Source organism: Syngnathus leptorhynchus, chromosome 18, assembly GCF_054491065.1.
Source record: "Syngnathus leptorhynchus isolate UIUO chromosome 18, UIUO_Slep, whole genome shotgun sequence".
NCBI classification, from domain to species: domain Eukaryota; kingdom Metazoa; phylum Chordata; class Actinopteri; order Syngnathiformes; family Syngnathidae; genus Syngnathus; species Syngnathus leptorhynchus.
The window spans coordinates 5,868,109-5,895,052 of record NC_141212.1 but is presented as its reverse complement, the minus strand read 5'-3'; the positions used below and the strand labels follow the sequence as shown (position 1 = coordinate 5,895,052).

Genomic DNA, 26,944 nt, shown 5'->3' with positions numbered 1-26,944 from the left:
CCCTTACAAGTAAGATCAGCACTCACAAACTAATTGTCCCATGCCTTGAGCGAAAGAATGAGCAAAACATAATTTTGATGTGTATTTGATTATATGAGGAGTGATTTTTAATGCTGTTATATATTTTTATTATTCATGCAGCCTCGTGGAGCATCACCCCAATTTTGTTGTATTTTAATACAATGACAATAAAGACATTCAGTTTATGTCTTGTCGTTTTTGGATCTTTTACTGCTGAACATTCGAGAATGTTTGTCACCAGCCTCCAGGCTGGAACAAAACCAACCCTAATATTTGTACAAATAAAGACCTCTGTGTTAATAAATATCTTTGCCTTAATATAAAACTGGTACACTCTGAACTTGAGTAAATAAATGCCAATGGCCTCAGTATTTAGGATGTTTTTGTTGTTTCACCTCATCAAGAACCCTCCCTTTTTTTATTTCTTGTGCAGAGTAGTGAGTAACTCTCCTATAGCCTCAGTGGAAGGTATGAGCAGAGCCCTAGAACAATCTGGAAGCAATGGGCCAGTAAAAGGAATGATTCACATTGACTGCAGGGAGAAAAAAAAAAGGAGACTTATCCTGGAAGGAGGACATATAGCAAAGAGTGTCTGCATTATTGAAATCTGGGGACGGGTTCTCAAAGGCATGAAGCAAGGATAATGGAAATACATGTAATCTCCCATGTACACATCATTTCTGCAATTTGCCGCTCTTGTACTTGAATACTCCCATCCTTTAATATTCCTTGGAAAGCCAGGACGATCGAGGGCTCTTCCGACAGCTCTTCGCTTTGGCCTGGACACATCCACTTTTTGATTTCCATATTATGTATTTTATGTGCTCTCTTTGTATCCATTGCAGCCTGGTGATCCTGAAAAGGGGGATCCTTCCATCTGTGGTCCCTTCTCAAGGTTTCTAATTTTTCCCCTGGTAGGGGTTTTTGGAGTTTTTCCTTGCCCTTTTGGGAGCTCAAGATCAGGAGATGCTTTGAGAATAATTGTCAATTGTTTGTCTATGTGAAGCCCTTTGAGACTGCTTGTGATTTAGGGCTATACAAATAGACTTGACTTGACTTGACTTGACTTTGTGAAGGGATTCATTTCACAAATACAAACTTATTATTGACACAATATTATCCGAATTATTTTGAATAGTCAATTTATACATATTCTGGAATGTTCTAGATTGAAGCTATTAAGAGTTCCCTTTTGTTTTATATAACAAACTACAACCATTCATTCAATAAGCCAGAATAGCCCAATCAATGATCTGCACGATCCAATAGCTCCCCCAAGTCGACCTGGTGGAAGTAATTCAAGCGAAACCTAGTGAGCAAGTTTTTTCAATGTTAGAATCCTATCAAACAATACGATCACCAACAAAGCTTGTAATATACTTGACTTATTTATTCTTTTGGCAGCTGTTATTCTCCTAAACCTCTTCGTATACCTCAGGGACGGTGATTTTATAGAGCAAGTAAGTGATCAATAACTGGCAAATTCTAACAACTTCTATTTCCTTGCTCTTCCAAAGTACTCTTTAGAGACAAATGCTTTGTGTTTACAAATAGTGTCTGAGAACAGGCTACTAAACAAATATATGCAAAATATCTATTACTACCAACCAACTGATTATGACGACAAGAAAGATTTAGATTTTAAAAGGACCGCTGTTATTTTGGGCTGTTAAATGATCAATAAAGTTTTGCCAAATGAGCCGCTGACAAAAGCAATTATGACTGCTTTATTTAATAGCCTCTTTAAATGATGTTGTCAGTTGGTAATGGAAAACAACGCTGGGACAATTGACAAATGAGAACCTATTTTCTGATTCTACTATATTTAAGTAAACTAGGGGGATAAATGAGCTTATAAATCCTACAAAAGAACAATTAACATCTACTGCAATGGAGAGCAGGTGGAAAGCTTGCACAAAATGCTTGAGTATATTTCCCACAAAAACATGCTGTTAAAAACATCACAAGGCCACCTCAGGCAGAGCTTTGGGCTGACATACTTATATGCATAAATTCTATATAATGACAATGTAAGTCTGAAAGTGTTTTTGTCTCTAGGGTGAAATGGTTGATTGATTTTTAAAAAGTCCAACCATACGGTTTCCACATGTTTTTGTAGTTTACGTCACAAGGACGATCTTTTTATACTCTCAAACACATGCAGACACATTGAGAAGGGGCGCGTCAAGTCATTAGATGAAACTGTAGTGACATCTTGTGGTAAGAAAATATATAACAGATTATTTAAATAGAAGTTCAATATGTAGTCACATATTTATTTATTTATTTATTTATTTATTTATTTATTTTTGTCAAACGTTAAGATATACGGTTTGGTGTCATTATGAATATTTTATATCGTAAAACAATAATCGATTGACACCCATGTAAATGGTACAGCAAAATGTGTAAATTCAATTTATATGTAAGTCATCCCAAAAACATACACTATTATTTGGTAACTGATATTTTGTAATGGCAAATAGGGTATTTTAAGAGGGTGTTTCGTTTTTTTAACGGTCTGTACTCATTTTTGTAGGCTTTAACTATACAATTTTTGATGCAACAAATACAAAAGTAGCAATTATTATTATTATATTGTTCTACTATTAATACCTAAATGTAAATTTGTGCCATACTTAGATTTGTTATTTCAATTTGGCTTACGTTATTATTTTTACATTAAAGTTGTGTTGTATGCGCAGTAAACTCTTCAAATTGAAATTAAATACTTTTTTATAAAACGTAATTCTCAGGCTAGAGATTGTTGTGACGTCACACATCAATTGCGAAACATCATAACGTGCATATGAATGACTTTCAATTAGTATTAATATTGAGGCTGTTGTGTTGTAGTACAGATGTGCGTCATCTGTGTTAAATAGCCAATTGTAAATTGTTTAACAAGATGCTGATTACTAGACTCCAAGAGGCAAAGTCTTAACAAATTTTAAAGTTGAATTTTTGGATATTCCGAGACGAGTGCAAGTGGATGTTACGTACGTCACGAGCGGCACTTCCGGTCCTGCGGGTGGAGGAGAGACGTCGTTTAGCATCCTCACAATGGGCGATGTACCTTTGTATTTGACGAACATCAACGTTTCCATGGAGCAAAGTGTGGACGTGGAACCGGTTTGTGAGCATGTTCTTCATTTCCGCATTTCTTATTCTTCTCGTGTTGTGTTTTGCAGTCACGTGACAGCCGGTGCTTGTCACTTATTGTGCGTGTCCGCGTCACATAGTGATGTAAATGTATTCAATTCATGTTCACCAAGTCTTCTCAGATTCCGAGCCCAAAACTAATCAAGGATTCTGAAAGCGTGAAGCTGGGCGATGTGCAAAGAGAGTGCCGCAGGGAGAAGACCCCACGAAGGATCATCCATTTCTCCAATGGGGAAACGATGGAGGAGTATAGTACCGATGAGGAGGAGGAGGAGGAAGTGAAGGTCCAAGAGAGAAAGGACCTGCTCAACTCGGTTGATGCGGAAAGGGTGAGCAAGCACGAAATACAGATTTACTGTATATACTGTAGTTTGGAAGGTGTATCTGTTATTACTGCGTGGGGGGAGGGGGCAGCATCTAATTATCAAGCGAAGTGATTGACAAGCATTTACCAGTGTCCAATGGAGGGGGGCACTGACCTCCTGAGGTACCTGATGACTCCATTCATCCATCCATCCATCCATCCATTTTCTTAACCACATAGTCCCCACAGGGTCGCGGGCGTGCTGTAGCCTATCCTAGTCTTCATCGGGCAGTAGGCGGGGGACACCCTGAACCGGTTGCCAGCCAATCGCAAGGCACACAGAGACGAACAACCATCCGCACTCGCACTCATACCAATTTAGAGTCTTCAATCGCCCTACCAAGCATGTTTTTGGGATGTGGGAGGAAACCGGAGTGCTCGGAGAAAACCCATGCGGACACGGGGAGAACATGCAAACTCCACACAGGGAGGGCGGGAGGTGGAATCGAACCCGCACCCTCCTAACTGTGAGGCGGACGTGCTAGCCAGTGCACCACCGAGCCGCCCCCTGATGACTCTTCCAAGGAAATAAAAAAGTATCCAAGTTCCACTAGTGAGGCAACAATGCAACACTGTTGCAACAATGCAAAATTGTTTCCATGGAAACAATATTAATAACAGGCCCTTAAATGTAATGTCATGTAAACAAACAAAATAACACGGGAAATATTATCTTTTTGATTGATTAGTTATTATATATTTTCACTTATATACTGTATATGTCATTGCATTGCAGTCAAAGATGACTTGGGGTCCATATTTCTGGTTTCACATGTGGAAAGCTGCAACAACAACCATATCAGGTTTGTTTTTCATATTTTGACTGAATTTAAGTGCATTTTGAATCATAATTTTCACACTGCTGTCTTCCAGCATGCGATTACCTAGGGGAGAAGATGGCCTCCTTCTTCGGGATAACATCAGCCAAATATCAGTTCGCCATTGATGAATACTACAAAATAAAGAAAGAGGTTCGTTTTTCCAAGGGCATCTAGTTGTCCAAGCACTTTATCATGATTTAATGGTCTCTTGTGTCCCCGTTGGGCAGAGGGAGGAGAAGGAGGAAAGCCGACTGTCAGAAGAGGCGGAACATTCCATCACCAGGACAGAGCTTCCTGCCACACCACCTAATGTGACCTACAAGATCCAAAATGAAAATCAGGAAGCATGGTAGTCCCTGCTGTTGCCACAGCAACCTAACTCACTAATTTTTTTTTTAAACTACTGCATTTTTGTCTCGTTACAGAACTGTTATCACTCGTTTGTTCTTTATTTATTTGTCCACACATACATTCATTGAAACGTTTATCGTGAAATGCTGCATTCAAAAAGGACTAACAATATTCATTTTTCTCAACTTGCCATTCTTGTTATTGTGCCTTTTCTGGAGATGTCGGTCTTCAGGCTATGATTGTGTGAAATGATTTTTACATTTTGTGGTAACCGATGTTTGCTTGAATTGTCTTTTTAATTGGGACCCTTTTTTTAGGGCGTGAAAAGATTTTAATGATGTGGTAATAAATAACGATACATTAGTGATGAAGAAGTGCTCACACATATTGATAATTGTGCCAAATTTATGCATTTGTGGCTTGAACATTTGAATTTATTTAAAATTTTATAGTCATGCTCTAAAAACAAAACCGATGACTTCAAAATAATGTTATTTATACCAATGATCAAAATACCATAAAAAGTTTAAGATTTTATTGGTCTGTTCTTTTTTTTTCAGACCTATGTTTTACTAATCTAAGACTTTATTTTATATTATTTTCAGAACATTGAAATAAAGTGTTTGGAGTTTGACTTTCATAAGTCTATGGAAGTTATTTTCTATTGCTTGATGAATGATGTCATCATGAATAATGCTGACACATTTTGGGTAAAAAATGAATGTGTATGGAAACAAAGAAACCTCTGTCTTGTTTTCTCAAGACAGCCCCCCACTGTTCTCCGTATAGCGTCGTCATTCTGAGGTCACTTCATGGAGGATTTCGTAATTATCCAACGTGACCTCGCCAATGGCTGGGATTACTAAATATGTCCGCTAGAGGGCACAGTTGTGCAAAATACATGGATATTCTTGCGTGCCTGCTTGTACAGTTCCAAACGACCTTATTGTTTCTATTAGTAATCCCGCCTAGTTAGTATTTGCATATGGTGGCCACCAGTTGTCAGATTGAGCATACATGGCATTTTTGTGGGCTTCCAGCAGCAAATGGGAGGACTGACATACATGCCGACACCCAACTTTCCAAAATTTGCATACCCTACCTTTTCTATCTGCACAACAAAATTTGCATACCCTACCTTTTCTATCTCCACAACATTCCTTCAGTCTGACAATCTGCCACAGTGCTTTTGATCCGTATCAAAACTTGCAGGGAATTTTTTTTTATTGTTTTTTTTTTTTTTTCAAAACTGCATGCCACCATCTTTTGTAAATGTTCTGAATTTTGGAACTCCCACAGAAGATTAGGGTACAGTATTGATCTCCCAGAGAATATATAAGATTTAGATTCTAAGATAGATACAGGCAGGACTACCTTAAAAAGACGTTTTGCTTTCCAAATTATTTTAACCCACACAAAAAAATGGTCTTATCAGTTGTTCCATGAACTAAACAACATGAACCCCCCAAACAATTCACGTACGTATCTGAAGCTGGCAATGCTCATTTTTGCTCTCAACATGAAAAAAAGAAATCCACCACATTGCTGTACACACTGTAGCCAATCATCCTCCCTCCCTCCTTTGTGGTATATGTGGCACATACCTGAATGAAAATAGCAACACGGGTTGGGGGAGTGGTAGACAAAAGGAAAATGAGCCATAAAGAATGTCTAAAAGAAGAGAATACATACGGACAGCAGCAGTTCCTTTCATGTGGGCCTCTGTGGGGCCCAACATGAGGCAGATCTGCTGAGCGAAGGGGATTTCCAACACTGCCTGATCTCCTGTTATCACCCCCTTAGTCCTTTGCATCCTCTGTGGGCACTAAAAACACAAGAGTGCTTATGCACAACTCGATAAACATTCACACTTTACACATGAATAATTGACTTGAAGAATTCTAACATGCACGTTTTGGAGAATTTCATTGGAAGTTGCAGTACCAGCAAGCACTAAGTAAACATGCAAGATGGCTTCTGTTAGAGATGTTCTGACTCTAACTTATTTTTGCAAGAACCACAACAAGAGACAGTATGCCCTTTTTAAACACTTGCAAGTGGAGAGTCATTCGTCGCTTCTACACACAATGAGCTGCCCACAATAACAAAAATGGCTGGTCAGACCCTGTTGTGATTTGTAGGGTAAAGGGAGGCCTGCTTCCTTTTTTTGCCCCCAGATTAATTTATGTAACAGTGTCAAAACATCCCCTTCACAATCATGTTGCATGTATGATAATTCATATTGAGGTGTGGATACTTTGGGTACTTTCCTCCATAAATAGCTGCCCGCCTCTGACATGAAAAGCAAGAGGTGTGAACAAGGAAAAAGGAAATGTGTCATATCCCACCCAAGGGTCAAAGCAGCTTATTGTTGGCTGTTGGTTACAAAAAGAACACAATTCTCACTCCTGACTGATTCATCATTGAGATAAATTATTTAAAAAGGGGAATTTTATTGTGAATTTATTTGCTTTGATGCCACCGATCTGGTCTCTGTTGTGTATTTTCAGCCATTGAATGTAAAATTTAGAATGTTTTATATAGATATGAAAATATATTGACCGTATTTTTCGGACTATAAGGCGCACAATGTAAAGGTGTATTTTGGGAAATTTCCATATATAATGCATATTTCCAACAATTTTTAATCTGAAAAATACTTTTAGATTTTAGCCAGGCTGTGACATCACAAAAACTTCATAATTGTTTTTTGGGAGTACCCTGAAATGTTTTGATGTTTTTTTTATGTTGCCCAGTACGTTAAAGTAACCACTATTCTTAATCCAAATTACAATTATGTCTTTATATTTATCACAATAATTACAGTTACTGAATATCATAATTTTATTATTTTGTCCTTACAATTCGCAGAGGCCTACAATTAACACTTTAGAAGAACAAATTGAAGCACTATTTTCCAAACCATATCTTCTAAATGTGGCTCATTCTCCCAAATCTTGGAATTTTACAATGAGGAAATCTCCCAACTTCCTGCAGGAAAGGAAACCCCCTGCTTTTGTTCTTCTTTGCCCACCCCACAGAGAAGCAAAACAATCAATATTTTTCGCTGTTTCACTCAAGTTAACTCACTAAGTGCCTTTTACAATGCATTGCTGTTTTTTTTTAAACCTTTCTTAGCCACCATCACTCTTTTGGTCAAAGTATTTTGCATGGGACATTTGCATGGAAAAATAAGTCATCATTAAATCCTCTGATTGGCTGTGACCGACCGGTTCAGAGTAGTGATTAATAACAGGGGGATGGTTTTATCTTCCCTTTGAATTTCTTCAAAACAAAATCAGATGCTGCTCAAGCTTGCTAACTAGACCAGCCTGTTTGTCCGTATGGGGAAACAGCTCGTGACACAAAGGGGGAAATTTGAAAGGACGAGTAGAGGGAGGCAGCCGAGCAGCTCATTGTCCCTGCGCCGCTGAGGATCTAGTCTAACAAAGAGAAACAGTGAGAGAGGAATTCCCCTATGTTCAAACGTTTGCAGATGTGCGCCTGGCCAACCGCTACTGTGCACATCTGGCGAAAGCATCCCGAGGAACCCCCCCCCACCACCACCACCACCTTTCCATCGCTGTCTCTCCACCGGGCCTTCTCGATGTCACACTGCCCTGTGCTCTACCCTGGAAAAGCAATTTAGGAACACACATGGCCGCCACTGCGCACAAGCCAGTCAGGCGGTCCGACCCGACAGTCAGCTGCAGTGGATCCGCAACAGAGTGCGAATAATAGGAAGCCTGAAAAGACCATTATCTTGGCAGCAGTAGGGAGAGATTTGTGCTGAGGGAAATTTTGGGGGATTTTTACTCACAGCTTCCAAGTAGCTGTGCTACTGGAGGTCAGTGGTAGTCCACCAATCTTGCAGAACTGACGTGCAAAATGGCAGGATTTTGGAGGTTACATTCTTTAAGTTGGTTTCCAACTTTACCTCCAACAAGTGCAAAGCACAAAGAAAGAAGAGTGATTAGGGTATCCCGAAAAATTATGTCGCTTGGTTTGAAGGCCGAGTGACTACGACCGTGGTGCGGCTGGATCACGTTATAAAACACTTTTGTTATTGCTGTCGAGAGAATTTTGGACCGTGCAATTTTTTGTTCCCGTTAGAGTGATGCTGTTTCAAAGAAGTAAACAAATTTGATGTATCACCAAATGCATATTGTTAGAAATGACGTCCAACTAACATTGGGCAATAGCTGTTCAATATAATCAGTAGCAGTATCTAATCTATACATTATGCATAGCTTTAATTGTAGCTGATTCGTCTTAGTTGATTTTATTTAAAGTACATTTTATCTCTAAAGCAGTATTCTTTGCGCCACATTGGAATTTGCATATCATATTTTATACTTTTTCCTTATGTCATGTCAAATCCTGCATGAATAAATAAATAAATAAAATAAAAAATAAAAATAAAAATAAAAAATAAAAATAAAAATAAAAATAAAAATAAAAATAAAAATAAATATAAATATAAATATAAATATAAATATAAATATAAATATAAATAAATAAATAAATAAATAAATAAATAAATAAATAAATAAATAAATATGAGGTTAGTTTTCAGTGAATATATTTCAGCCAAGGTCTGGACTCTATTCTATTCTTTCTCTAAAGGCTTCTTCAAAATGTTTGAGTTTATTTATATGCTAATGCACAAAATATACTTTTGTGTTCAAATGTACTTTTAATTGCAATGCATCAAGTCAGAATTTCCCTTTTTTGTGTGTTTCTTCTATAAATCTGACTTGAAAAATACACTAAGCCAAATATTGTAATCAAGGACAAGGACAAAACAAGGTTAGCATGGGTGTTGCTGGGTGTCACCTGGATTGCTTGTTGTTCACCTTTACAAAACAAGTCACCCATGCAAGTCGGTCAGATTTGTTTGTAGTCGTTCAGGCGCTGCACACAGGCGAGAAGTGCACAAACGTGCACACACACACAATAGCGGGAAATTCCCAACAAAAATTCCGCCCGAGCAGCATGAGGACATTCCTGTGTTTTTCAGAACGTCTCGTTGCTGAAATGAAAGTCACATATACAGCCATGAAGCCTTTTTCAAAGTCTTAAGTACCCTCAAGCTAGCAATAAATCTCCCCTGCCTGCGGATATTGGAAGTAAGATTAACTTTCCTGACAGTACTTTGGAAACATGGGAAGCGTGAAGGAACAAGTAGAAATAACGAGGGAATTTAGGTGTTAACACAAAGTAAAATCCCACCCATTAACTGCTTTTAAATCCTTAAATCAAATTATAGTCCTTCCAGAAAACAAATGTTCCAAAACTTTATCAGCTGTTGAATTCTTGAGAAGTTTTGTCACTCCAAATTCCCCTAACATTCTCTGCAATGACATCACCACTCAAAGTCGTTATTTATTATCCTTTGCATTGACATAACAAACACGATCCATGAGAAAAAAACATTCCATCCGGGGACAGTGCGAACATGCGATTAATGAATGCAAAAGTGTTTGACGGAGAATGGAGGGGGGGGGGATTTTTATAAGCGTACAGTAGTGTGTCAAACATGAGTCATTCTGTTTCGCGGAGCTTTCGGTCGCCATCGTGTACCACAAGCATGTCTCATTGCAGTCACCATTCATGCTTGCCTTGTATTTAGTCATACAGTGGAATCATTGTGCTTTTCGGGATACACTATATCATGTTGGTTTGATGCATCACTTTGATTATTTATTACATGCACATGTAAGTACAGTTGATCTGTCACAGTTAGCATGGCTACAATATTTCTTCTCTTTTAAAGCCATTGGATTACAGACTTTTCTATTTGGTTATACCAGGAAATACTGACTCCTATAATTATGATCTCGGATAAAGTTTTTGAAGCCTCGAAGTTCCCTTTCGGGGAATTGTAGCGGCGTGCTGGTTAGACCTTGGATAGGAGAACCAAGGACAGATGATTAAATCAAGGCAAGTTTTTTTTCACGCCTTTTAATCAAAAGAGTCTCAAGGGCTTTTTTGGTTGAAAATTCCCATCTATGCGAGGAGGAAAATTTCCAGACAATATATTTTTTGGGGGGGGGGAAAACAATTCAGAAACTTTTTGGTGAAAATAATTGAATGTCAAAGCTGACCTTTGTGATTTGAAGACTGCTATTAAAAGACTTGCATTAGTCGACCACATGTTTTAGTCATCTCATGTACCACAATGAGATAACGTAAAATGAGGTCATGCTTACTAAGCTCACCAGTTTAATTTATGTTGAATAGACTTGAAGTTTGAAAAGACAATAAGAGATAAATAGTTATGCCCTTTGTTGATGAATCATTTTTTTCATCTATTTTGAAATGAAAATGAAATAAAAAGAGTTGACAGATTTAAATTCTGGCAAATCAAAACAAACAGATAACTTGGACTGTTTGTGTGACAATTAGGTCACACCTCTGAAGGCATGAGTGGCATTTTGTGAAACTTCAGTCATAATGGCTGCTGTTTGTTTCTAGTGCATGTGTTTGACTCTCCAGTTTATGTCACACTGCCAAAGTTTAAATGCTCCATTTTATGGAGGAAATTCTTTTGAATGAAATGTTTTGGTTTATATCTTTTGCAAAGGCAAAAGTGACACAAGTCTTGCCAACTGAAGCATTTTGGTTTGAAACAAAAAAAAGGATTTGCTCACATACACTTAAAGAGTCTTGATGAACGTTTTAATTTGTTTTTGAAGCTTTAATATTACATAAAGGATGCATATTATTCCCCCTCCACACACACACACACACACACACACACACACACACACACACACACACACACACACACACACACACACACACGTTATCATTTGTACAAATACAAAACAACAAACAAATGTGCATTTTCTGGATAATATTGAAACTTTGGCAGATTCTAAATGCCTAATTTCAGTAATGTCTCTCAAGCGTTTGGCTTATGTGAATTTTGCATGATGGTTTAAAAAAAAAGTACACCGGGGTCACAATCTGAATATATAGGTCGGAACTTGTCACAGTAGTCATAATATTATGGCCACAAATGGATAAAACTAAATGAAAAAACAGTAAGTACTGCATAATTGTCATATTTCTACTACAGATTGCAATGTGTAAAATATTTGATCTTATCTATTATTGATTTTATCTATCTTATAGATAGATCTTCACGAGCCTGTTTATGTCAGGAGGAGAACAACAACTCATTGCAACACACCATGAAGTGACATTGCAGCCATATGTGTGCTTGCAACATGACAGACCACGAGCTCAGTTAAAAAAAAAAAGAAAGCTTGCTGTTCCTTTGTATTTGTGTCAAAGGTAATGGAAGCAAGCATAGCATATTGTTTCCAGTCTTCTATTTTTCTTTACAGTCTTTCTTACTGTGTAGTTTGCGTGGCTCTGAAAAGCTGAAAACAAAAAAATGTGCCTAAAGTAAAACTTTACTTTCTGGTATTCATTTGCATCAGAATTATTTGAAGCTTTTAACAGTTAAGTGAAAGCACTTATAGTATGGAAATACAGTAATGGAAGAAAATATGCTGTAACATTTAAGATACTGTGCCTGGATTGTACCTGTGACAGCGAAACTGAGTGCCAGACAACATGACTCGGGGGTGGGGGGTCTTTCACACACAAAGTGGAAACACTTCATAAACATGAATGAGAGATGCTTTCGGAGAGTAAGGTCAGAAGTAGAGGAGGGTAAAGCAATACCATGTGTGGAAAGTAAAGAGTCAACATAGTGGCAGAAAGCATGGGCGGAGGGGGTTCACTGTTTAGGTCATGAAATTCCATTCATGAGTAGAAATAAAATACATTCTTGAAAATCTGAACATGTCTTTATATGCATGGTTGAATGATGGAACTAAAAAAAGAAAATCTCTTTTCACTGTAATCATGGATAAACTGTTAATAGTTCTGTGTTTATGCCATACATTCCCGATCAAAAGTTATGTAATAGATAATAATTTGCATACTTGTGGAAAAAAGGTCTCTGTAATTAATAAAAAGGAAGTAAAACACCCCCCTGGAATATGTAGATTTATTATCTATTTTATTTGTTATGTGTAAATGAAGTTTGTGAGAAACCCACAATTTAGGTCAATTAAACTTCATTACAAACAAACACAAACTTGGGTTATGTTTAAATGTCAGAATTATTTTTTTATATTGGATAATGTTTTTTCTCTGTTATACATAGTTAGCATTAAAATACAATTTACGACATACTTTTTATTTTAATACATCATAATACTGTTATCCTTATTTACTTCCACGCAGAGCTCATGGTTTCCATGGAAATGGCGGTAACCTTTCACAGCGGATGTACTTTCAGCAGCCGCATAACTTCCGGGTTGAAACACCGTTTTAGCCGCTTGCATATATTTTTTAGGACGAACACCTCGGCCAAGTTTACCTTGGAAAATGTCCCGAGGCTCAAGTGCAGGGTTTGATCGCCACATTACCATCTTCTCTCCTGAAGGAAGGCTTTATCAAGTCGGTCAGTATGTGTATTATTTTAAACGATAGCCGGCGTGTTAGCCAGTAAGCTAAATGCGCTGTCATGGTTTGGTTAGCTCCTCTAATAGCTTGCAAATAAGGCATTATTGCAATTAATAAAAAACAAAATTTATTATATTAGTCCATATGTAGTTCGTTTGTGTTGCCGGGGATATGTTTTAGCAACGTAAATATTCTTAAATCGATCAGCGTGAACCAGCAGTTTAGCAACTAGCTAACATTAGCATGTTAAGCATCACTGACTACTTCATTGTTGTTGTGGTTTTGCTGTAACAGAGGGCTACTATTAAACATTTTTGCTACCATTATTAAATTAACAAAATTTGTATTGATTGGTGTAGCTTTGGGGTGAATGGCAAAGCTTTTCTAATCTGAAGAAAATTGAAAGTGAAAGTATAGCAGTTGTGAATGCATGTAATGTAATTTTTGTCTTCTATGCCGTAAGAAGTTTTGTACTATACTAGAGCCCTGCCCTAAATTTGTTCATCGCTGCTGATTCATATCACAAAGATAATCCTTAAAGGCAAAAATAATTACAGTACTCTCCTTATGTAATTAAAAATTTGTCACAGTCGACTTTTGCCCTGCTATTCACACATACCCTTACAAAACAACTGTCTCTCAAACATAACATTACCATCATCCTGTTTCTCACTTGCAGAATATGCATTCAAGGCTATCAATCAAGGTGGACTCACATCTGTCGCCGTCCGTGGGAAGGACTGTGCCATTGTTGTCACACAGAAAAAAGTACCGGTAAGTGTGTATCAATTCATTCGCCTCACTTGGATGTTAACAAAGTTCTATAGATCATCAATAACAACACTTTTTTTTCCTCCATAAACAGGACAAGCTTCTGGATTCGGCCACAGTGACCCACCTTTTCAGAATAACAGATAACATTGGGTGTGTAATGTCCGGAATGACAGGTAATTAATGAGAAAACACCAAAACGATCAACAACACATTTCACCTTATTTACCCCAACTCCACCCCTCCCTCCTGAATAGCTGACAGCAAGTCCCAAGTCCAGCGCGCCCGCTACGAGGCAGCCAACTGGCAGTACAAGTACGGCTATGAGATCCCAGTGGACATGCTTTGTAAAAGAATTGCAGACATCTCTCAAGTCTACACGCAGAATGCTGAGATGCGACCACTGGGCTGCTGTAAGTATAAATGAGTCAGAAAATCAAATAGTTTGCTGCACCCTAATAGATGCTGTGCCTTTGAACATCATTGGGTGTGTCATCCACTTAACCAGCTTCCCAGCGATAACTTGCCAATAAATTAAACAAAGGAGAAACTTGACATTACCCGTGAACAACAGACGTGTCTTTTCAGCAAAGGTTGCACTTCTATGTTGTGACTTCCTCATTAACTGGTGTATAACAGAAGTAAATTATATAATTAAGTAATCACAATTATTATAATTACTTAATGGCTTTAGTTACCTTTGATGCAATGTAAATTTTTTGTTTGTTTGTTTTTTTTAATTTAGTTTAAGGTTTCAAGAAAGCGGTTCAGTTTTACACACCAGAAGGCTTGAGTGCACAAAGCCCACCCCATCACAACAAAGAGTGGGCTTGTAATTGATCCAGTTTATTGTAGAAGATCCCCTTGGGCTCCCTTCCTAGAGCTCGTCGCTAAATACTCCAAAGTCAAAAGCGTCGTCGTCATGTTGTACCCGCAGGTATGATTGTGATCGGTGTAGACGCGGAATGCGGTCCACAGGTCTACAAATGTGACCCAGCTGGCTACTATTGTGGCTTCAAAGCCACTGCGGCTGGGGTGAAGCAGACGGAAGCCACCAGCTTCCTGGAGAAGAAGGTGAAAAAGAAATTGGATTGGACCTTTGAGCAAACTATCGAGGTAAAGAATGCAAAGTCTTTCCACCATTTATGTTATCCTATAAATTATTGGGAATTATTAAAGAAAAATCCCCCTCATGCTTTTTTTTTTTTTCTCACTGTTCTAGACGGCAATTTCCTGTCTGTCAACTGTGCTCTCCATTGACTTCAAGCCCTCTGAGCTTGAGGTGGGCGTGGTCACAACGCAAGATCACAAATTCAGGTAAGTGGCTCAATAAGTTAACAAAGAAATAACCAAAAAAGGAAAGACATTTTTCCAAGGCATCATTCCTTGTTAATGAGAATTTTTTAGATGGTGAGGGTTGGGTAATAAAGAAAGCTAATTGTTTGTGATTTAATCCCTTTGACATGAGTGGCATTTTATATGTAAGAGTGACATGATAGAAGAAAACTATTTCCTCAAGGTGAAACTCGAGTGCCATGACAATGAATTTAAGGCCATTTTATCCAAAACTCAAAAGTCATTTCTGCAAAAAATTACAGGAACAAAAAAAATAGCTCAGTCTATTATTTTCTTTCCAGGATTTTGACAGAGGCCGAAGTAGATACTCACCTGATGGCCTTGGCCGAGCGAGACTGAGCAAGAAAACAAAATGACCCCTGTTTGAATTTAATTAGAGCATGATGCAGTTCTTACATAAAGACTGGCGTTCTATTGGTTTTCTGTACATTTCCCCCCTTCTGATACATTCAACAATAAAAAAAAAACTTTTTGGAGTAAAAAAAAACTTTTGCATTTGTTTTTATCTTCATGCATTTTGTTTAAATACTAAGTTTTCTCAAGAGATGCTCATGTCCATTTGTTTTTATCTTCATGCAATTTGTTTAAACACGAAGTTTTCGAAAGAGATGCTCATGTGACTGCATCCGTTTTCATTAGAACTGCTTTCGTGTGTCAAATTTAGAAGCGGTAGACGATTGTATATGGGGAAAACAAGCGGCTGACAACTCCACTTCCTGTTGTAGAACTTGAAAAGCACCAGAATCACATGACTCACTAAAGTGTACTTTGAATCGTTTTTGGGATTTTTTTTTCTTTTCTTTTTCGGGTTACATACGGATTTGACCTTATTTTGTCATTGTGCACAAGCCTGAGAGATTTTAAAAATGGTTCATTAGTGATCACTGATTTATTATGCTAGACAAAAAAAAAGGTCCTCAGAACTACCACAGAATTTATTATAAAAGAAAAAATTCTATTTTAGCAGATTTTTTTTTTGCTTTGCTTGTGGAAATTTGCTACATTGTTGCAATCATGTATTTTGGGAAAACAACCATGTGAGCTGTCATCATTCACTCTTAATCAAAATGACATCATCACATTCAGTCAGTCCAGTTTCTATCAGTCATCTAATTGTCATCTGCCCCTCCTATCTGTGAATCACAAATCAAAACTATAAATCCTCTCTCAGATGTCATGTTTTCCTAAATCAAGGAATCATTTTTCAGAGCTCCCCTGTCATGTGGAATGAAATGTGCTTTTAAAAGGAAGCAGATGAGTCCTTGGAAAAACCCGTCAAGTCCCCCGGCGTCTGTATATAGCGTCCTAATGTTTACAGCCCAAGGGACAATTACATGCTAATCGTTCGGGGATCTTGAGTAACGGCAGGTTTCGTAGTTGTACCGGTTGATCAAGGTCATTCTAAAAAAAAAAAAATCTTGATGACTAGGATTGGGATGGACTGTACTTTCCAGAAAAGCTTCCTGCTCACTGTGACTAAGCAACACAAAGCAGCAAAAAAATAAAAAAAGGCCTTCAGTTCCTTGTGTTGCGCTATCGATTCAGTATTCAGCACATTATGTTCTAAGTGTGCCGCCATGGGATTTTTTTTTTTTTTTTACAGTGTGAGTCACGTACTGTGACCTCGCCCCATTCAAGGAAATCCCAGACTTGTTTCACCGGGCTGGTTGGGATCATTTTTTGGTCTGTGTGTGTCTGAATTTCAAACTGTACCTCGTAACTCTCAGCCCTGTCAGTTTATGTGTCGTGACTAAGTGTGGTCGTGTTCAAGTGTAAAAAAAAAAAAAAGCCTCACACAGAAGGAATCTGTAATTCATTTCTTCATAACGTTCTTTTTATTTTCCATATTATTTCAATGGGTGTTTCATTTCAGAACATATTTACAGGTACAAAAATAATATCTCTGTATTTACAATTTACTACAAATGACCAGTCTGGTATATTCACATCATTATGTCCTCATACAGTATTGCAAAGGGGGGGGTGGGGGTCACATGGACATCTATCTCGCTGTGTGTTCTTGGCGTCGAGTTTTCTGGATCGAACTGGACCAGAGCGGATACTGTCTTCCTTCTTGTGATCCCGGGGCCAGCACTGTCGTCCTTTCTTTGGGCCGTGGTTCGATGACCCGGCAGCAGCTCTTTTGACACCACCAGTGGCGGGAATTCATTGGACTTTATTTCCCAAATGTGATGTCATCATAAAGCTGCAAAAAAAAAAAGTCCAAATTTACAACCTTCACTCCAACATAAAAAATGCTTTCTGTGCGAGCAGATTTGTTTTTGGAAACTGACCACTTCCTCAGTCAACTCCAGATCTTCCATATCGCTTTCGTCTGATTCGCTATCGGGCAAGGCCCTCAGCTCCTGTGCCGTCTTCTCGTACAATTGACGACGTATGTCGTCGTTTTGCCTCCCGTAGGTTAGGTGGTAGGGTGTGAAACCGCCATAATTCAGGCAATTAACATCGGCGCCGAGGTCAAGGAGACGACGGACCAGTGCTGGGTTCTGCACATCCACAGCGAGATGGAGTGCTGTCCTACCGCTGCATTGTTCCTATAAAATCAAATCAACAGTTACATAACTAAATTGTTCCAAACCGGCTTGGCGACTATAAATTGAATTCCAATTTAAATGACACCAACCTGTGCGTTTATGTCTGCGCCCAGCCCAACTAGATTCTCCACTAATGAAATGTAGCCGTGAATCGACGCGATGTGAAGACAGTTTTGTCCTAGGAGGCAAAAACAAAAAAAAATCTGTTTACAACCCAGCGTGACACAAAAAAATAACCTTGGATATTTTGCTTTGGTGGGATTCTGAATTTACCACTATAGTTCGGGAAGGAGATCATCGAGCCGGTGTGGCGTTGGCTCGTCTGGGTGATGACACCGAAGCAGGCGAGGGAACCTCTCTTGCAGGCTATGTGCAACGCCGTGTTGCCCCAGTCATCAGCCAATCGGGGATCGCATCCCGCTTTTAGGAGCTTTTCCACCAACTGAGGTTGTTCCGTGATCACTGCTAGATGCAACGCCGTCTGCCGAGAACCATTTCTTGTGTTATTACATTGACTTCAACCATAAAAGTGTTGATTTCAGAGATTTAATAACTAGTACCTGTCTTTGGTCATTCTGTGTATTTAGGAAGGGATGATTGTGGGACAGTTTGATCATCTGTTGAGCTCGATCAGCAGCTTCGTGAATGATGGCCAAATGGAGAAGCCTGTCAGGAAAAAAAAAAAAAGGAGCGCTTGAGTTATCGGGATGCTCAGAGGAAATATTAGCTCTGGTAAAATTATAAGGAAGAAGGGCTGTGCAATAGGGACGTTTCGCAAGAGTGGACTTTTGTCGGGTTGTTTCCACCAGTTGTGGCTTGACACATCTAATGCTTTATCAGTTACTGGCACCCGGCCAGGGACTTTCCTGAGCCCGCAGAGCTCAATTTAAGCACCGCCCAGATTGCGCACTCGGCCAAAAGTAAAGCACACGTAAACACTTTACTCTTATAATTCGTGCAAGTTTTCATGCATATTATTGTTGCATTGTTCGATCAACTGGGAATGCAGTTGTTGTTGTTTTTTTTTTAAATTGCACGATTGTATCGCTTTATGCAAGACTCGCGTTTGCAAACGCATCCACGAAACTATGAATAAAAAATAAAAATAAAAAGTTCACTTACGTGTCCCCGTCTTCGGTCACAATTCCTCTCCAAGGCTCATAGTCGTGAACGAGCTCATCGCTCACGCCTAAATTCTCCAAGTCGTTCACCAACTCGTCCTCCTTTAACGATTCCAGGCCGCTGTCCAAGCGCTCGTCTTGGCACGGCAAGATTTTCTCATGTTTATGGTCGAGGTCGTTATAATCCATACGATCGCTGTGAGATACTCCGTGGACGTCCATGATGGCTGTCACGAGACAAGTAAATCGCGTACAGTCCAAAAAAGTCCGAAAGAAGAGTGGCTTCAAGAGAGCGAGCGCACTGGGTTTTTGTGAGCCTGGCTGGGTGGAGCCTCTGTGGGGATTTCCAATTGACTTATCTAAGGCAGGGAAATCACACAGACAGGGCTGTGCTTTTGTGAGAAAAAAATCCCCCCCCCCCCTCCTCCTCCTCATCCTCAAGCCTAAAGTCAAAATGAAAACTTGTAGTTTCCTATTAGACACCGACAGGATGTTCAATCGATCTAAGGGGATGTTTGATTGTGAATGGTGGTCATGAATGAGATGGGGACAATTTCTTTTTAGGCTCTTCAAGAATTCCCTTTAGCTTGGGTAAATTGGGGCTTTTTTTCACCTCTCTGTATTATTTGCATTGCGTGACTTTGGGGTTATTATTTGCCAATATTTTAAAAGTTATAAAGTGGGTGTATATATATTTTAAAACTTATATTTCCCAATTAAATGCACTCACACGTTTTTTGCCAGTTTGTGTGCTTTGGCATTAATAGTAATAAGTTGTATTTTACTGACAGATTTTTATGAAATATGAAAAGTAAGCTTCTATGTTCCTCTGCATCAAATATTAAAATGTTCTGGATGTTTTGTTCCAATAGATACTGACGTCTTTCATCTTCATTTTTTTGGGGAACAATGATCACAGTAGTATTATGGTTGCAGGATCTATTTGTGTAAAACGTGCAAAATAAAATAAGATTAAATTAAAAAGTTATATTTAATATTTTGGTACTGTATGAGGTGTGCAGAAAAAGCTCCTGTTCTAGATAGATACAATGTGCTAATGTACTTTATAAATTAATTACTTCAAGCATGAATTGTTAAATGTTCTCTTTATTTAATATCTGCCTTTTAATTTCAAATATACAATTCTAAACCATTAACAAATTAGCCTTTCAAACCCCCCCGTCTGCACAGTGTATGCAAAGGTGGGTGGAAATTTCTCAAGTTTGTACAGTGCAACTCTTGTGAAACCAACATTTGCCACAAGAGGATGTCTGGGACTTGCCTTCATTTGTAAATGTTAACATGCACTGCAGCTTTTTAATTTTTGAATTTTGTGTAGGCTAATTCATGCATTTTACACAATTTGCCCTGGAATTTTTCTTTGTATTGTTACTTTGTTACACAAAGCATCTAAACTGGAAATTTGATGGATCCCAGTATGCGCTAGAGTTGCTCTACCTGTCTCTAGACAACTGCTTTGTTGTTACTGGGGATTTACCTTTGCTAACATAGCAGCAGTATCCAAGCACACCCAGTATGTTTGAGTGTGAGTCACATCAGGGAAATGCCACTCCGAATCATGCACGCAATCTCCTCCTTTAGCATTCCAAGCAATCTTCAATCTTTGCCAATTGTTGTAACAAATGAACTGAGAACATCCTGTCCCCTGTCACTTGAGCTCATTTAACCCCAATAAAACATTACAACCAGAACTGCTATTGACACGAAACATGAAATGCCGGAATTTCCATTCATATCTTTGGAGGTTTAAAGTTGTTGCACAGCCAATGCAAGCAAGTACTTTTGCTGTGTGTTTACGCCTGGTTGCCATGGACACTGACGCTGAGTTTCAATTGAAATACATTGTGCGTCAGCAAATCCCCCACATGTCTGGGCATCACAACCGTCTTTACGCCTGATATCACCTCATGTACACATCATGAAACCTTTGCTAACAACTAACCTTTGACATATTTTTTCTCTCATACATGAATGAGGGTTCATATTTCCTATTTGGTGGTAACACTACTAAGTTTTAAGTTAGAAAACAACATTATTATTATCATTATTATTATTATTATCAATTTTTGCTCATTTGTTTTTACAAGCTGGCCCCGCTCTCTCCCTCCATTCTCCAATTTCATTGTCATTATTGGAATTTATGAGTGCTAGACTTTTTTCCGAGCCAGTCTGTGTGACTGTTATGTTTGTGCTACTGTCCTGGATACTATTTTAATCCATCATCTGAGATTATTTTCATGGTTGTCCGCCCAACTTTACTTGTTTGAGACAAATTTAGGATTGTGAAAGATCAGACTTTCTGCTTGCGCATTAGAGTCCTACACATATCAGACAGCAAAGTTTCCCTGACCTTCAGCCAATGAAAATGGATCACATTGGCAGACACAACACGGAAATTGTGGGGTAGTGTGACAAACCACAATCAAATGACTAAATTATTTTGCCATATCAACAGTGGTTGCTTATTATTTGTCTTGATGTCATTGGGCTTAAAGGCCATGTTTTTTTAGCGTACGCATATTGACGTAAATGCTTGCACAAATGTGGTTTCTGTATGTAATATTTTCTTCTTTTTATTTTCTTAAAATTTTTCTTCAAATTGCGTCCATAACTTGCTTGGGCTTTACAGAATTATTTAAATGCAAAATGAAGATATGCTGTGCACACATTAGAATGTTAATCAACTTAGTCAAACAAAAATCGATGTGTGTTCTCACAACCGCAACAGTATGTAAAACTACAAATCCCAGATGACACCTTGTTGCTGCTATTTCCGCATTACCAACATTTGATTGGACAGTTTGAGTAAAAACTCTTCTCATTGGTCAATGGGAGCCATGTTTGCGTTCCCAGCTGTCTCGATGCTGTGTCGCTAACCGGTTAGCGAACTGAGCTACAACATCGCTTCTCACTGGTGTTGGAACTCACAAGAAGATTTGCAACGGCGTTAAAATAAATCCATTGTAAGTCGTAATGCCGGTTCACTCCCGGGAAAAGAAAGAAAGTAACCACGAGGAAATGGAGGTGGATTTTCCGGAGCAAGACGGTAGCAGCACTGACGAGGAGGACACGGTTAGCACGTCGGTGTCTGAAGATGGAGACAGCTCGGGTAGGAGAATAGGCCTAAAATGATCCTACTGATAAATTCCCTCAATACCATCCTCATTTAGTCATTAATGTAGCATTTAGCCCTTGAGTTCAAAATCTGTTTCAATCCTTATTATAAGAACTAACACCCATGTCCAAAATCATGTCTTCGCATGTGACCAGAGATGGATGATGAAGACTGTGAGAGGAGGAGGATGGAGTGCCTGGACGAGATGACCACTCTGGAGAAACAGTTCACAGACTTGAAGGAGCAGTAAGTCTCTTCTCTCTCAATGTCAGGAATGAGTTGAGGACTCAATCAAATGTGGTTAATACCACATCATTACACGTTTTTTTTGCACTGTGCACACATTATTAACTCCACTACACGTCCGACAACCATTATTTGAACATAACATTTCCTGCTGCTTTTCTTTCAAATTTTCTCTAGATTGTATAAGGAACGTCTGAGCCAGGTGGATGTCAAGTTGCAGGAAGTGATGGCAGGATGTGCACAGGAATATCTGGAACCTTTAGCCAACCTGCAAGAGAACATGCAGATCAGAACCAAAGTGGCAGGTATGACGTTATTGACATGCACTGAAGTTTTTAGAGTAGGAGTGAGCAATTCATTTTTCCAAGATAAAATGAGAAATAAGTAATGTGTCGATGACACATTACCTTTTACCCATCCTCGTTTATACCAATTACTCAAGATGTTGGTACAACAAATACTGCCAGACTCATACTCAGTCGGAACTGAACACGAACATCTTTGTAAATGCAGATGTAGTCTGGGTTGAACATTTGTATTTGATTGTATTCTATTAAATTGCACATTTGAGCTTTAGTGAATGTGGTTCTTTTGTTTTTAAATCAGTACAATATTGTTATTACATAACCTAAGAAGGAATTCTGAAACCATTTCATTTCTACCAACAGTATGTGTTCTACTTCTTTTTCTCAGAAGTACTGTATTTCTTTGCACGTTAATATATCCATCTGATTCATAACATTTAATTTGGTGCAGGGATCTATAAAGAACTGTGCTTGGAATCGGTGAAGAACAAGTACGACTGTGAGATCCAGGCAGCCTGCCAGCATTGGGAGGTAAGAAAAAAACAAGTTTACAAAAATGAGGCAATTTATGTCATTTTGTAATCCGGGATGAAGTGCAGTGTCTGTGGAAACAGATGAATACTTTGTATGTGTTAACACGTGTTTCCCCAGAGTGAAAAGCTGCTGCTGTTTGACACAGTGCAGAGCGAGCTGGAGGAGAAGATAAGACGATTGGAGGAAGATAGACATAGTATTGACATCACCTCAGGTACAAAGACGGCCATAGAAATGTGCAATTCTATATACATTGTATGAAAACAACTAAGTATTGTAGTAGCCATTTCACCAGGATGAATGAAAGTGAAAGAAAAAAGCAGTGGCCCTGTGATGGAACCCTGTGGGGCCCCAAAATACAGCGAAGCAGAATGGGACTCCAAATTACCATTATTTACATATATACAGTCGTTCTGCCTGCCAGATATGATCGAAACCAATCCAGAACACAATGATTTATGACCACAGGGTGCAAGTAAAACTAATTATTTTTTTGTATGGAAATATTGTTCCTTCCCGCATAAGAATATTTTGTGATTTTTTTTCTTTTCTTTTGTGGTTGGTCATGAGGGGTCTGGTTCACAATCTCTGTTCTCAAAGATGTTGTGGAGGTTGAGGTCTCTTGACATTGTTCCACACCAAACTCGTCCAAACTTTACAGACTTTGGTTTTGTGAACGTGAAATGGCCTTCCCCCAAACTTTACCCACAAAGTTGGAAGCGTTGGGACATTTCCAAAGCTCTGATTTGAAGTGGGAACTGAAGACTCCAACCACTGATAGTTTATTTCACTGGTTAAAGAGATATTTTGTCTTCATAGTGCCAAAAAAAGTCTCCGCTCTAATCCGTCCTCTTGGATTTTCCAGAGTTGTGGAATGATGGCCTGCATTCCCGGAAAAACAAGAAGAAAGACCCATTCTGCCCCATCAAGAAGAAGAAGCCTGTTGTTGTTTCTGATATCCTTTTCCATTATCTCACCACTCGACCTCCTTTTCTGCTATGTAGCCTCGCATTTCTTTAACAGCTTTTCCACGGCCTTATATTGTTTACATGCTGCAAGATCTGGATATTCTGGAAGACTGGACCGCAATAAGAAAGGTAAATCATTTGAAAAGTGACTCTGAAGTGACTATCGAGATACGTGATGTGTCGTTTGTTCTCAGGCCATGGCGTCTCTCGGGCCGCATAGGGGGAAGGCCGAAGGTTAGTACTGCACAAGACTATTTGTTTTGCTAAGTCCTCATTTTATTCATGTTTCCCATTATCTCTCTCTCTCTCTCCTCGTCCAAATTTGACTAGGCAAGACCGAACGACACCAGCATGTTGCACAATCCGAAGATGGCCGACTTTTCTATGACAGCCAGTGGTACTGCAGGGGGCAGGCCATCTGTATCAACAGGAAAGATGAAGTTCCCACCAGGTTTGTGTGTGCAAGTTTGGCCTCTTTGTGAATTTCTCAACACTTTGGCTTATGCAATATAGAAAAAGGGAGGGGCTGCTTGGTGTTCAGACTGAGACTTGTGAATAATTACCACACCCCTTAAAAGCTTTCGAATTGTTCATCGATGTTTCATAGCAGTACTATTTTCTCGAATGCCGTTTTCTTTCCCCACGCAGCGCTATCATTACCACCATCAACAATGACGAGGTGTGGTTCAAACGACTGGACGGCACCAAATCCAAGCTGTACATCTCCCAGTTGCAGAAAGGCAAATACACCATCAAACACTCGTGAAAACAACCCAAACCCCGTTCCGAGATGTCCACGTCCGCTTATGCTGTCGCATATGTCCTTAAAATGCGTTCACAACTCACCTCGCTCTCCCCTCTGTTTATGTTTCGTGAAAGAGGCAAGGTTATACCAATCCAATGAGCTCTCTAAATGTGTGCCAATGTCCAAAAAAGGGGAACGAGGCAAAGCACTGCTACAAAACAAAGGCAGGTAAAGCGCAGCAGTCTTTAACTGTGACGCATGGAGTTCGCTCGCGTGCCTTTGTGAGATGAGACAAAGCCTCGGCTGGAAGACAACGTTCACAATTACACAACGAGCCTTGCTTGTGGGCTGTAGCAACAACTCTTAAAGGACTGGAAGAGGGTCCAAATGGGTCCGTTAGAGGTCCTGCTGCAGCCATGGGATGTCGATTCGAGCCTGTTGAATCTTTTTGAAGATAAAATGCACGCTTTGAGCGCATGTTTGGCATGTGGACAGAAATTGCACAAGTGGGAAGCAGTTGTGAGGAACAGAATGTTTTGTTTTCCGGGGAGCCGCTGTTGCAAATATCTTTTTGTTGTCTTTGCAGCACTGAATTATGGCACTGAGCATAGCAAGTGGTTAAAAAAAAAAAAAAAAAGGTTTGTTGTACATAGAAGACTGTGTTTTGAGGTTACATCACTGTGATGCTCTGTTCATAAACCCAATGGTTACCAGGGTTGAAAACTTAAGGCCACATCGAGGCTTAAACTGGGCAGGCTACATTTAATAAGTTGTGCCGTTTATTTTCAAATGCCTGTTTAACAAAGACTGAAATCAATCAATCAATCAATCAAGTCAAGTTTATATAGCCCTAAATCACAAGCAGTCTCAAAGGGCTCTGTCCTCTGCATTTAACCCATCCCCATGTGATTTTGATCCATCCCCTGGGGGAGAGGGGAGCAGTGAGCAGCAGCGGCGCCGCGCTCGGGAATCATTTTTGGTGATCTAACCCCCCAATTCCAACCCTTAAATGCTGAGTGCCAAGCAGGGAGGCAATGGGTTCCATTTTTAAAGTCTTTGGTATGACCCGGCCGGGGTTTGAACCCACAACCTTCCAGTCTCAGGGCGGACATCATTGTCTTTTCCCCCCAAATCCACAAAGATGATTTTTAATCTTGTTTTGTACTTAGAACGCTGTTTCTTTATGCATACATGGTTCAAAAAATATTTCTTTTCATGTAATGTTAAAAAGAGCTCACACCATGAGAAGCAATAGAAAAAAAAAAAAAAAAAAGGTCGATGTATAGAAGTCTCAATGTTACAATCATTTATTTTCAAGTTTTAACATTGTTTGGATTATAGATTATTTTGTTCATCAATTTTTTTCTAAATTCTACATTGAAAGAAATTGTATTGTAATTCAGTGTGTGTACAGCTGATTAAATATTTTGTTGCTGTCATCAGATGAAGATTGAGTTTCTGGAAGCAACCTCCAGGTCATACTTACACTAGTCAATCTACATATTAATGCAAATAATACTTGGAAATACTAATTCTTAAAAGACCATTTGCATTATGTTGCAGAATAATTTTGAATACTGTAATTACTCATCGATAACGATGTCCAAAGAGCATACAAACATGCCCACGTGTAACTGTGAGCAGTAGAGCGTGCTAATGGTCAAATAAAGTACTAATAAAAGCTCAAAAGTTTTTTTTATTTTTATTTTAAATGTTTTCTTCGATTGATGCTTTTCTTGTTGCCTTTTGTTCAACATGTCCGTCGTTGAGCAAGGAAAACAAAGCTGTGGAGTAATAGTTGGTTCCTTATTTGCAAGATCTTGGGTTGTTTTACAGCAGTTAGTACACAATGCACTTCAGCAGATGAAACAACAAGGTCAAACTCCAGATCAGAAGGTTTTATACTGTCTGCAAGCAGGAACACGGAAGGGGGCAAAAGAAGGAAAAACATATCCTCATATGAATGTCTTGTTATCTACAGAATGTTTTGTATCAATGTGT

General features: G+C 38.9%; 3 protein-coding genes and 1 pseudogene across 4 annotated transcripts; 3 read left to right on the top strand and 1 right to left on the bottom strand.

The window, feature by feature from the left end:
- Positions 1-2,982: 2,982 nt before the first annotated feature.
- LOC147042616 (protein FAM177A1-like) lies at positions 2,983-5,318 on the top strand (annotated as a pseudogene). Its single transcript, XR_015068959.1, has 5 exons — positions 2,983-3,153; positions 3,297-3,512; positions 4,284-4,350; positions 4,421-4,518; positions 4,596-5,318. The product of XR_015068959.1 is annotated as a protein FAM177A1-like (transcript).
- A 7,705-nt stretch (positions 5,319-13,023) lies between these two features.
- Positions 13,024-15,820, top strand: LOC147042615 (proteasome subunit alpha type-6). Its single transcript, XM_085937572.1, has 7 exons — positions 13,024-13,204; positions 13,886-13,980; positions 14,072-14,153; positions 14,235-14,390; positions 14,915-15,093; positions 15,200-15,294; positions 15,615-15,820. The coding sequence occupies exons 1-7, from the start codon at positions 13,129-13,131 to the stop codon at positions 15,670-15,672; spliced, it is 741 nt and encodes a 246-aa protein (XP_085793698.1). The 5' UTR covers positions 13,024-13,128; the 3' UTR covers positions 15,673-15,820.
- Positions 15,821-17,146: 1,326 nt separating this feature from the next.
- On the bottom strand, positions 17,147-19,327 carry LOC147042614 (NF-kappa-B inhibitor alpha-like). The gene is made up of 6 exons (XM_085937571.1): positions 19,011-19,327; positions 18,449-18,554; positions 18,162-18,369; positions 17,978-18,066; positions 17,628-17,888; positions 17,147-17,539 (listed from the first exon to the last, which is right to left on the bottom strand). Exons 1-6 carry the CDS (start codon positions 19,229-19,231, stop codon positions 17,510-17,512), a joined length of 915 nt encoding a protein of 304 aa, XP_085793697.1. The 5' UTR covers positions 19,232-19,327; the 3' UTR covers positions 17,147-17,509.
- Positions 19,328-21,859: 2,532 nt separating this feature from the next.
- LOC147042613 (breast cancer metastasis-suppressor 1-like protein-A) lies at positions 21,860-26,385 on the top strand. The gene is made up of 10 exons (XM_085938125.1): positions 21,860-22,139; positions 22,301-22,391; positions 22,569-22,696; positions 23,148-23,227; positions 23,348-23,444; positions 24,096-24,185; positions 24,263-24,327; positions 24,393-24,432; positions 24,529-24,649; positions 24,847-26,385. The coding sequence occupies exons 1-10, from the start codon at positions 22,004-22,006 to the stop codon at positions 24,962-24,964; spliced, it is 966 nt and encodes a 321-aa protein (XP_085794251.1). The 5' UTR covers positions 21,860-22,003; the 3' UTR covers positions 24,965-26,385.
- Positions 26,386-26,944: the final 559 nt, after the last annotated feature.

Excerpts from the sequence above, each read along its gene's own strand:
- LOC147042615 (XM_085937572.1), top strand. The coding sequence starts at position 13,129 with ATGTCCCGAGGCTCAAGTGCAGGGTTTGATCGCCACATTACCATCTTC. Across the intron at positions 13,981-14,071 it reads TCACACAGAAAAAAGTACCG|GACAAGCTTCTGGATTCGGC; the intron begins GTAAGTGTGTAT and ends CTCCATAAACAG. Across the intron at positions 14,391-14,914 it reads GATGCGACCACTGGGCTGCT|GTATGATTGTGATCGGTGTA; the intron begins GTAAGTATAAAT and ends TTGTACCCGCAG.
- LOC147042614 (XM_085937571.1), bottom strand. The coding sequence starts at position 19,231 with ATGGACGTCCACGGAGTATCTCACAGCGATCGTATGGATTATAACGAC. Across the intron at positions 18,370-18,448 it reads CACAGAATGACCAAAGACAG|ACGGCGTTGCATCTAGCAGT; the intron begins GTACTAGTTATT and ends GGTTCTCGGCAG. Across the intron at positions 17,889-17,977 it reads GCGCAGACATAAACGCACAG|GAACAATGCAGCGGTAGGAC; the intron begins GTTGGTGTCATT and ends TTGATTTTATAG.
- LOC147042613 (XM_085938125.1), top strand. The coding sequence starts at position 22,004 with ATGCCGGTTCACTCCCGGGAAAAGAAAGAAAGTAACCACGAGGAAATG. Across the intron at positions 22,392-22,568 it reads TTCACAGACTTGAAGGAGCA|ATTGTATAAGGAACGTCTGA; the intron begins GTAAGTCTCTTC and ends AATTTTCTCTAG. Across the intron at positions 23,228-23,347 it reads CAGCCTGCCAGCATTGGGAG|AGTGAAAAGCTGCTGCTGTT; the intron begins GTAAGAAAAAAA and ends GTGTTTCCCCAG.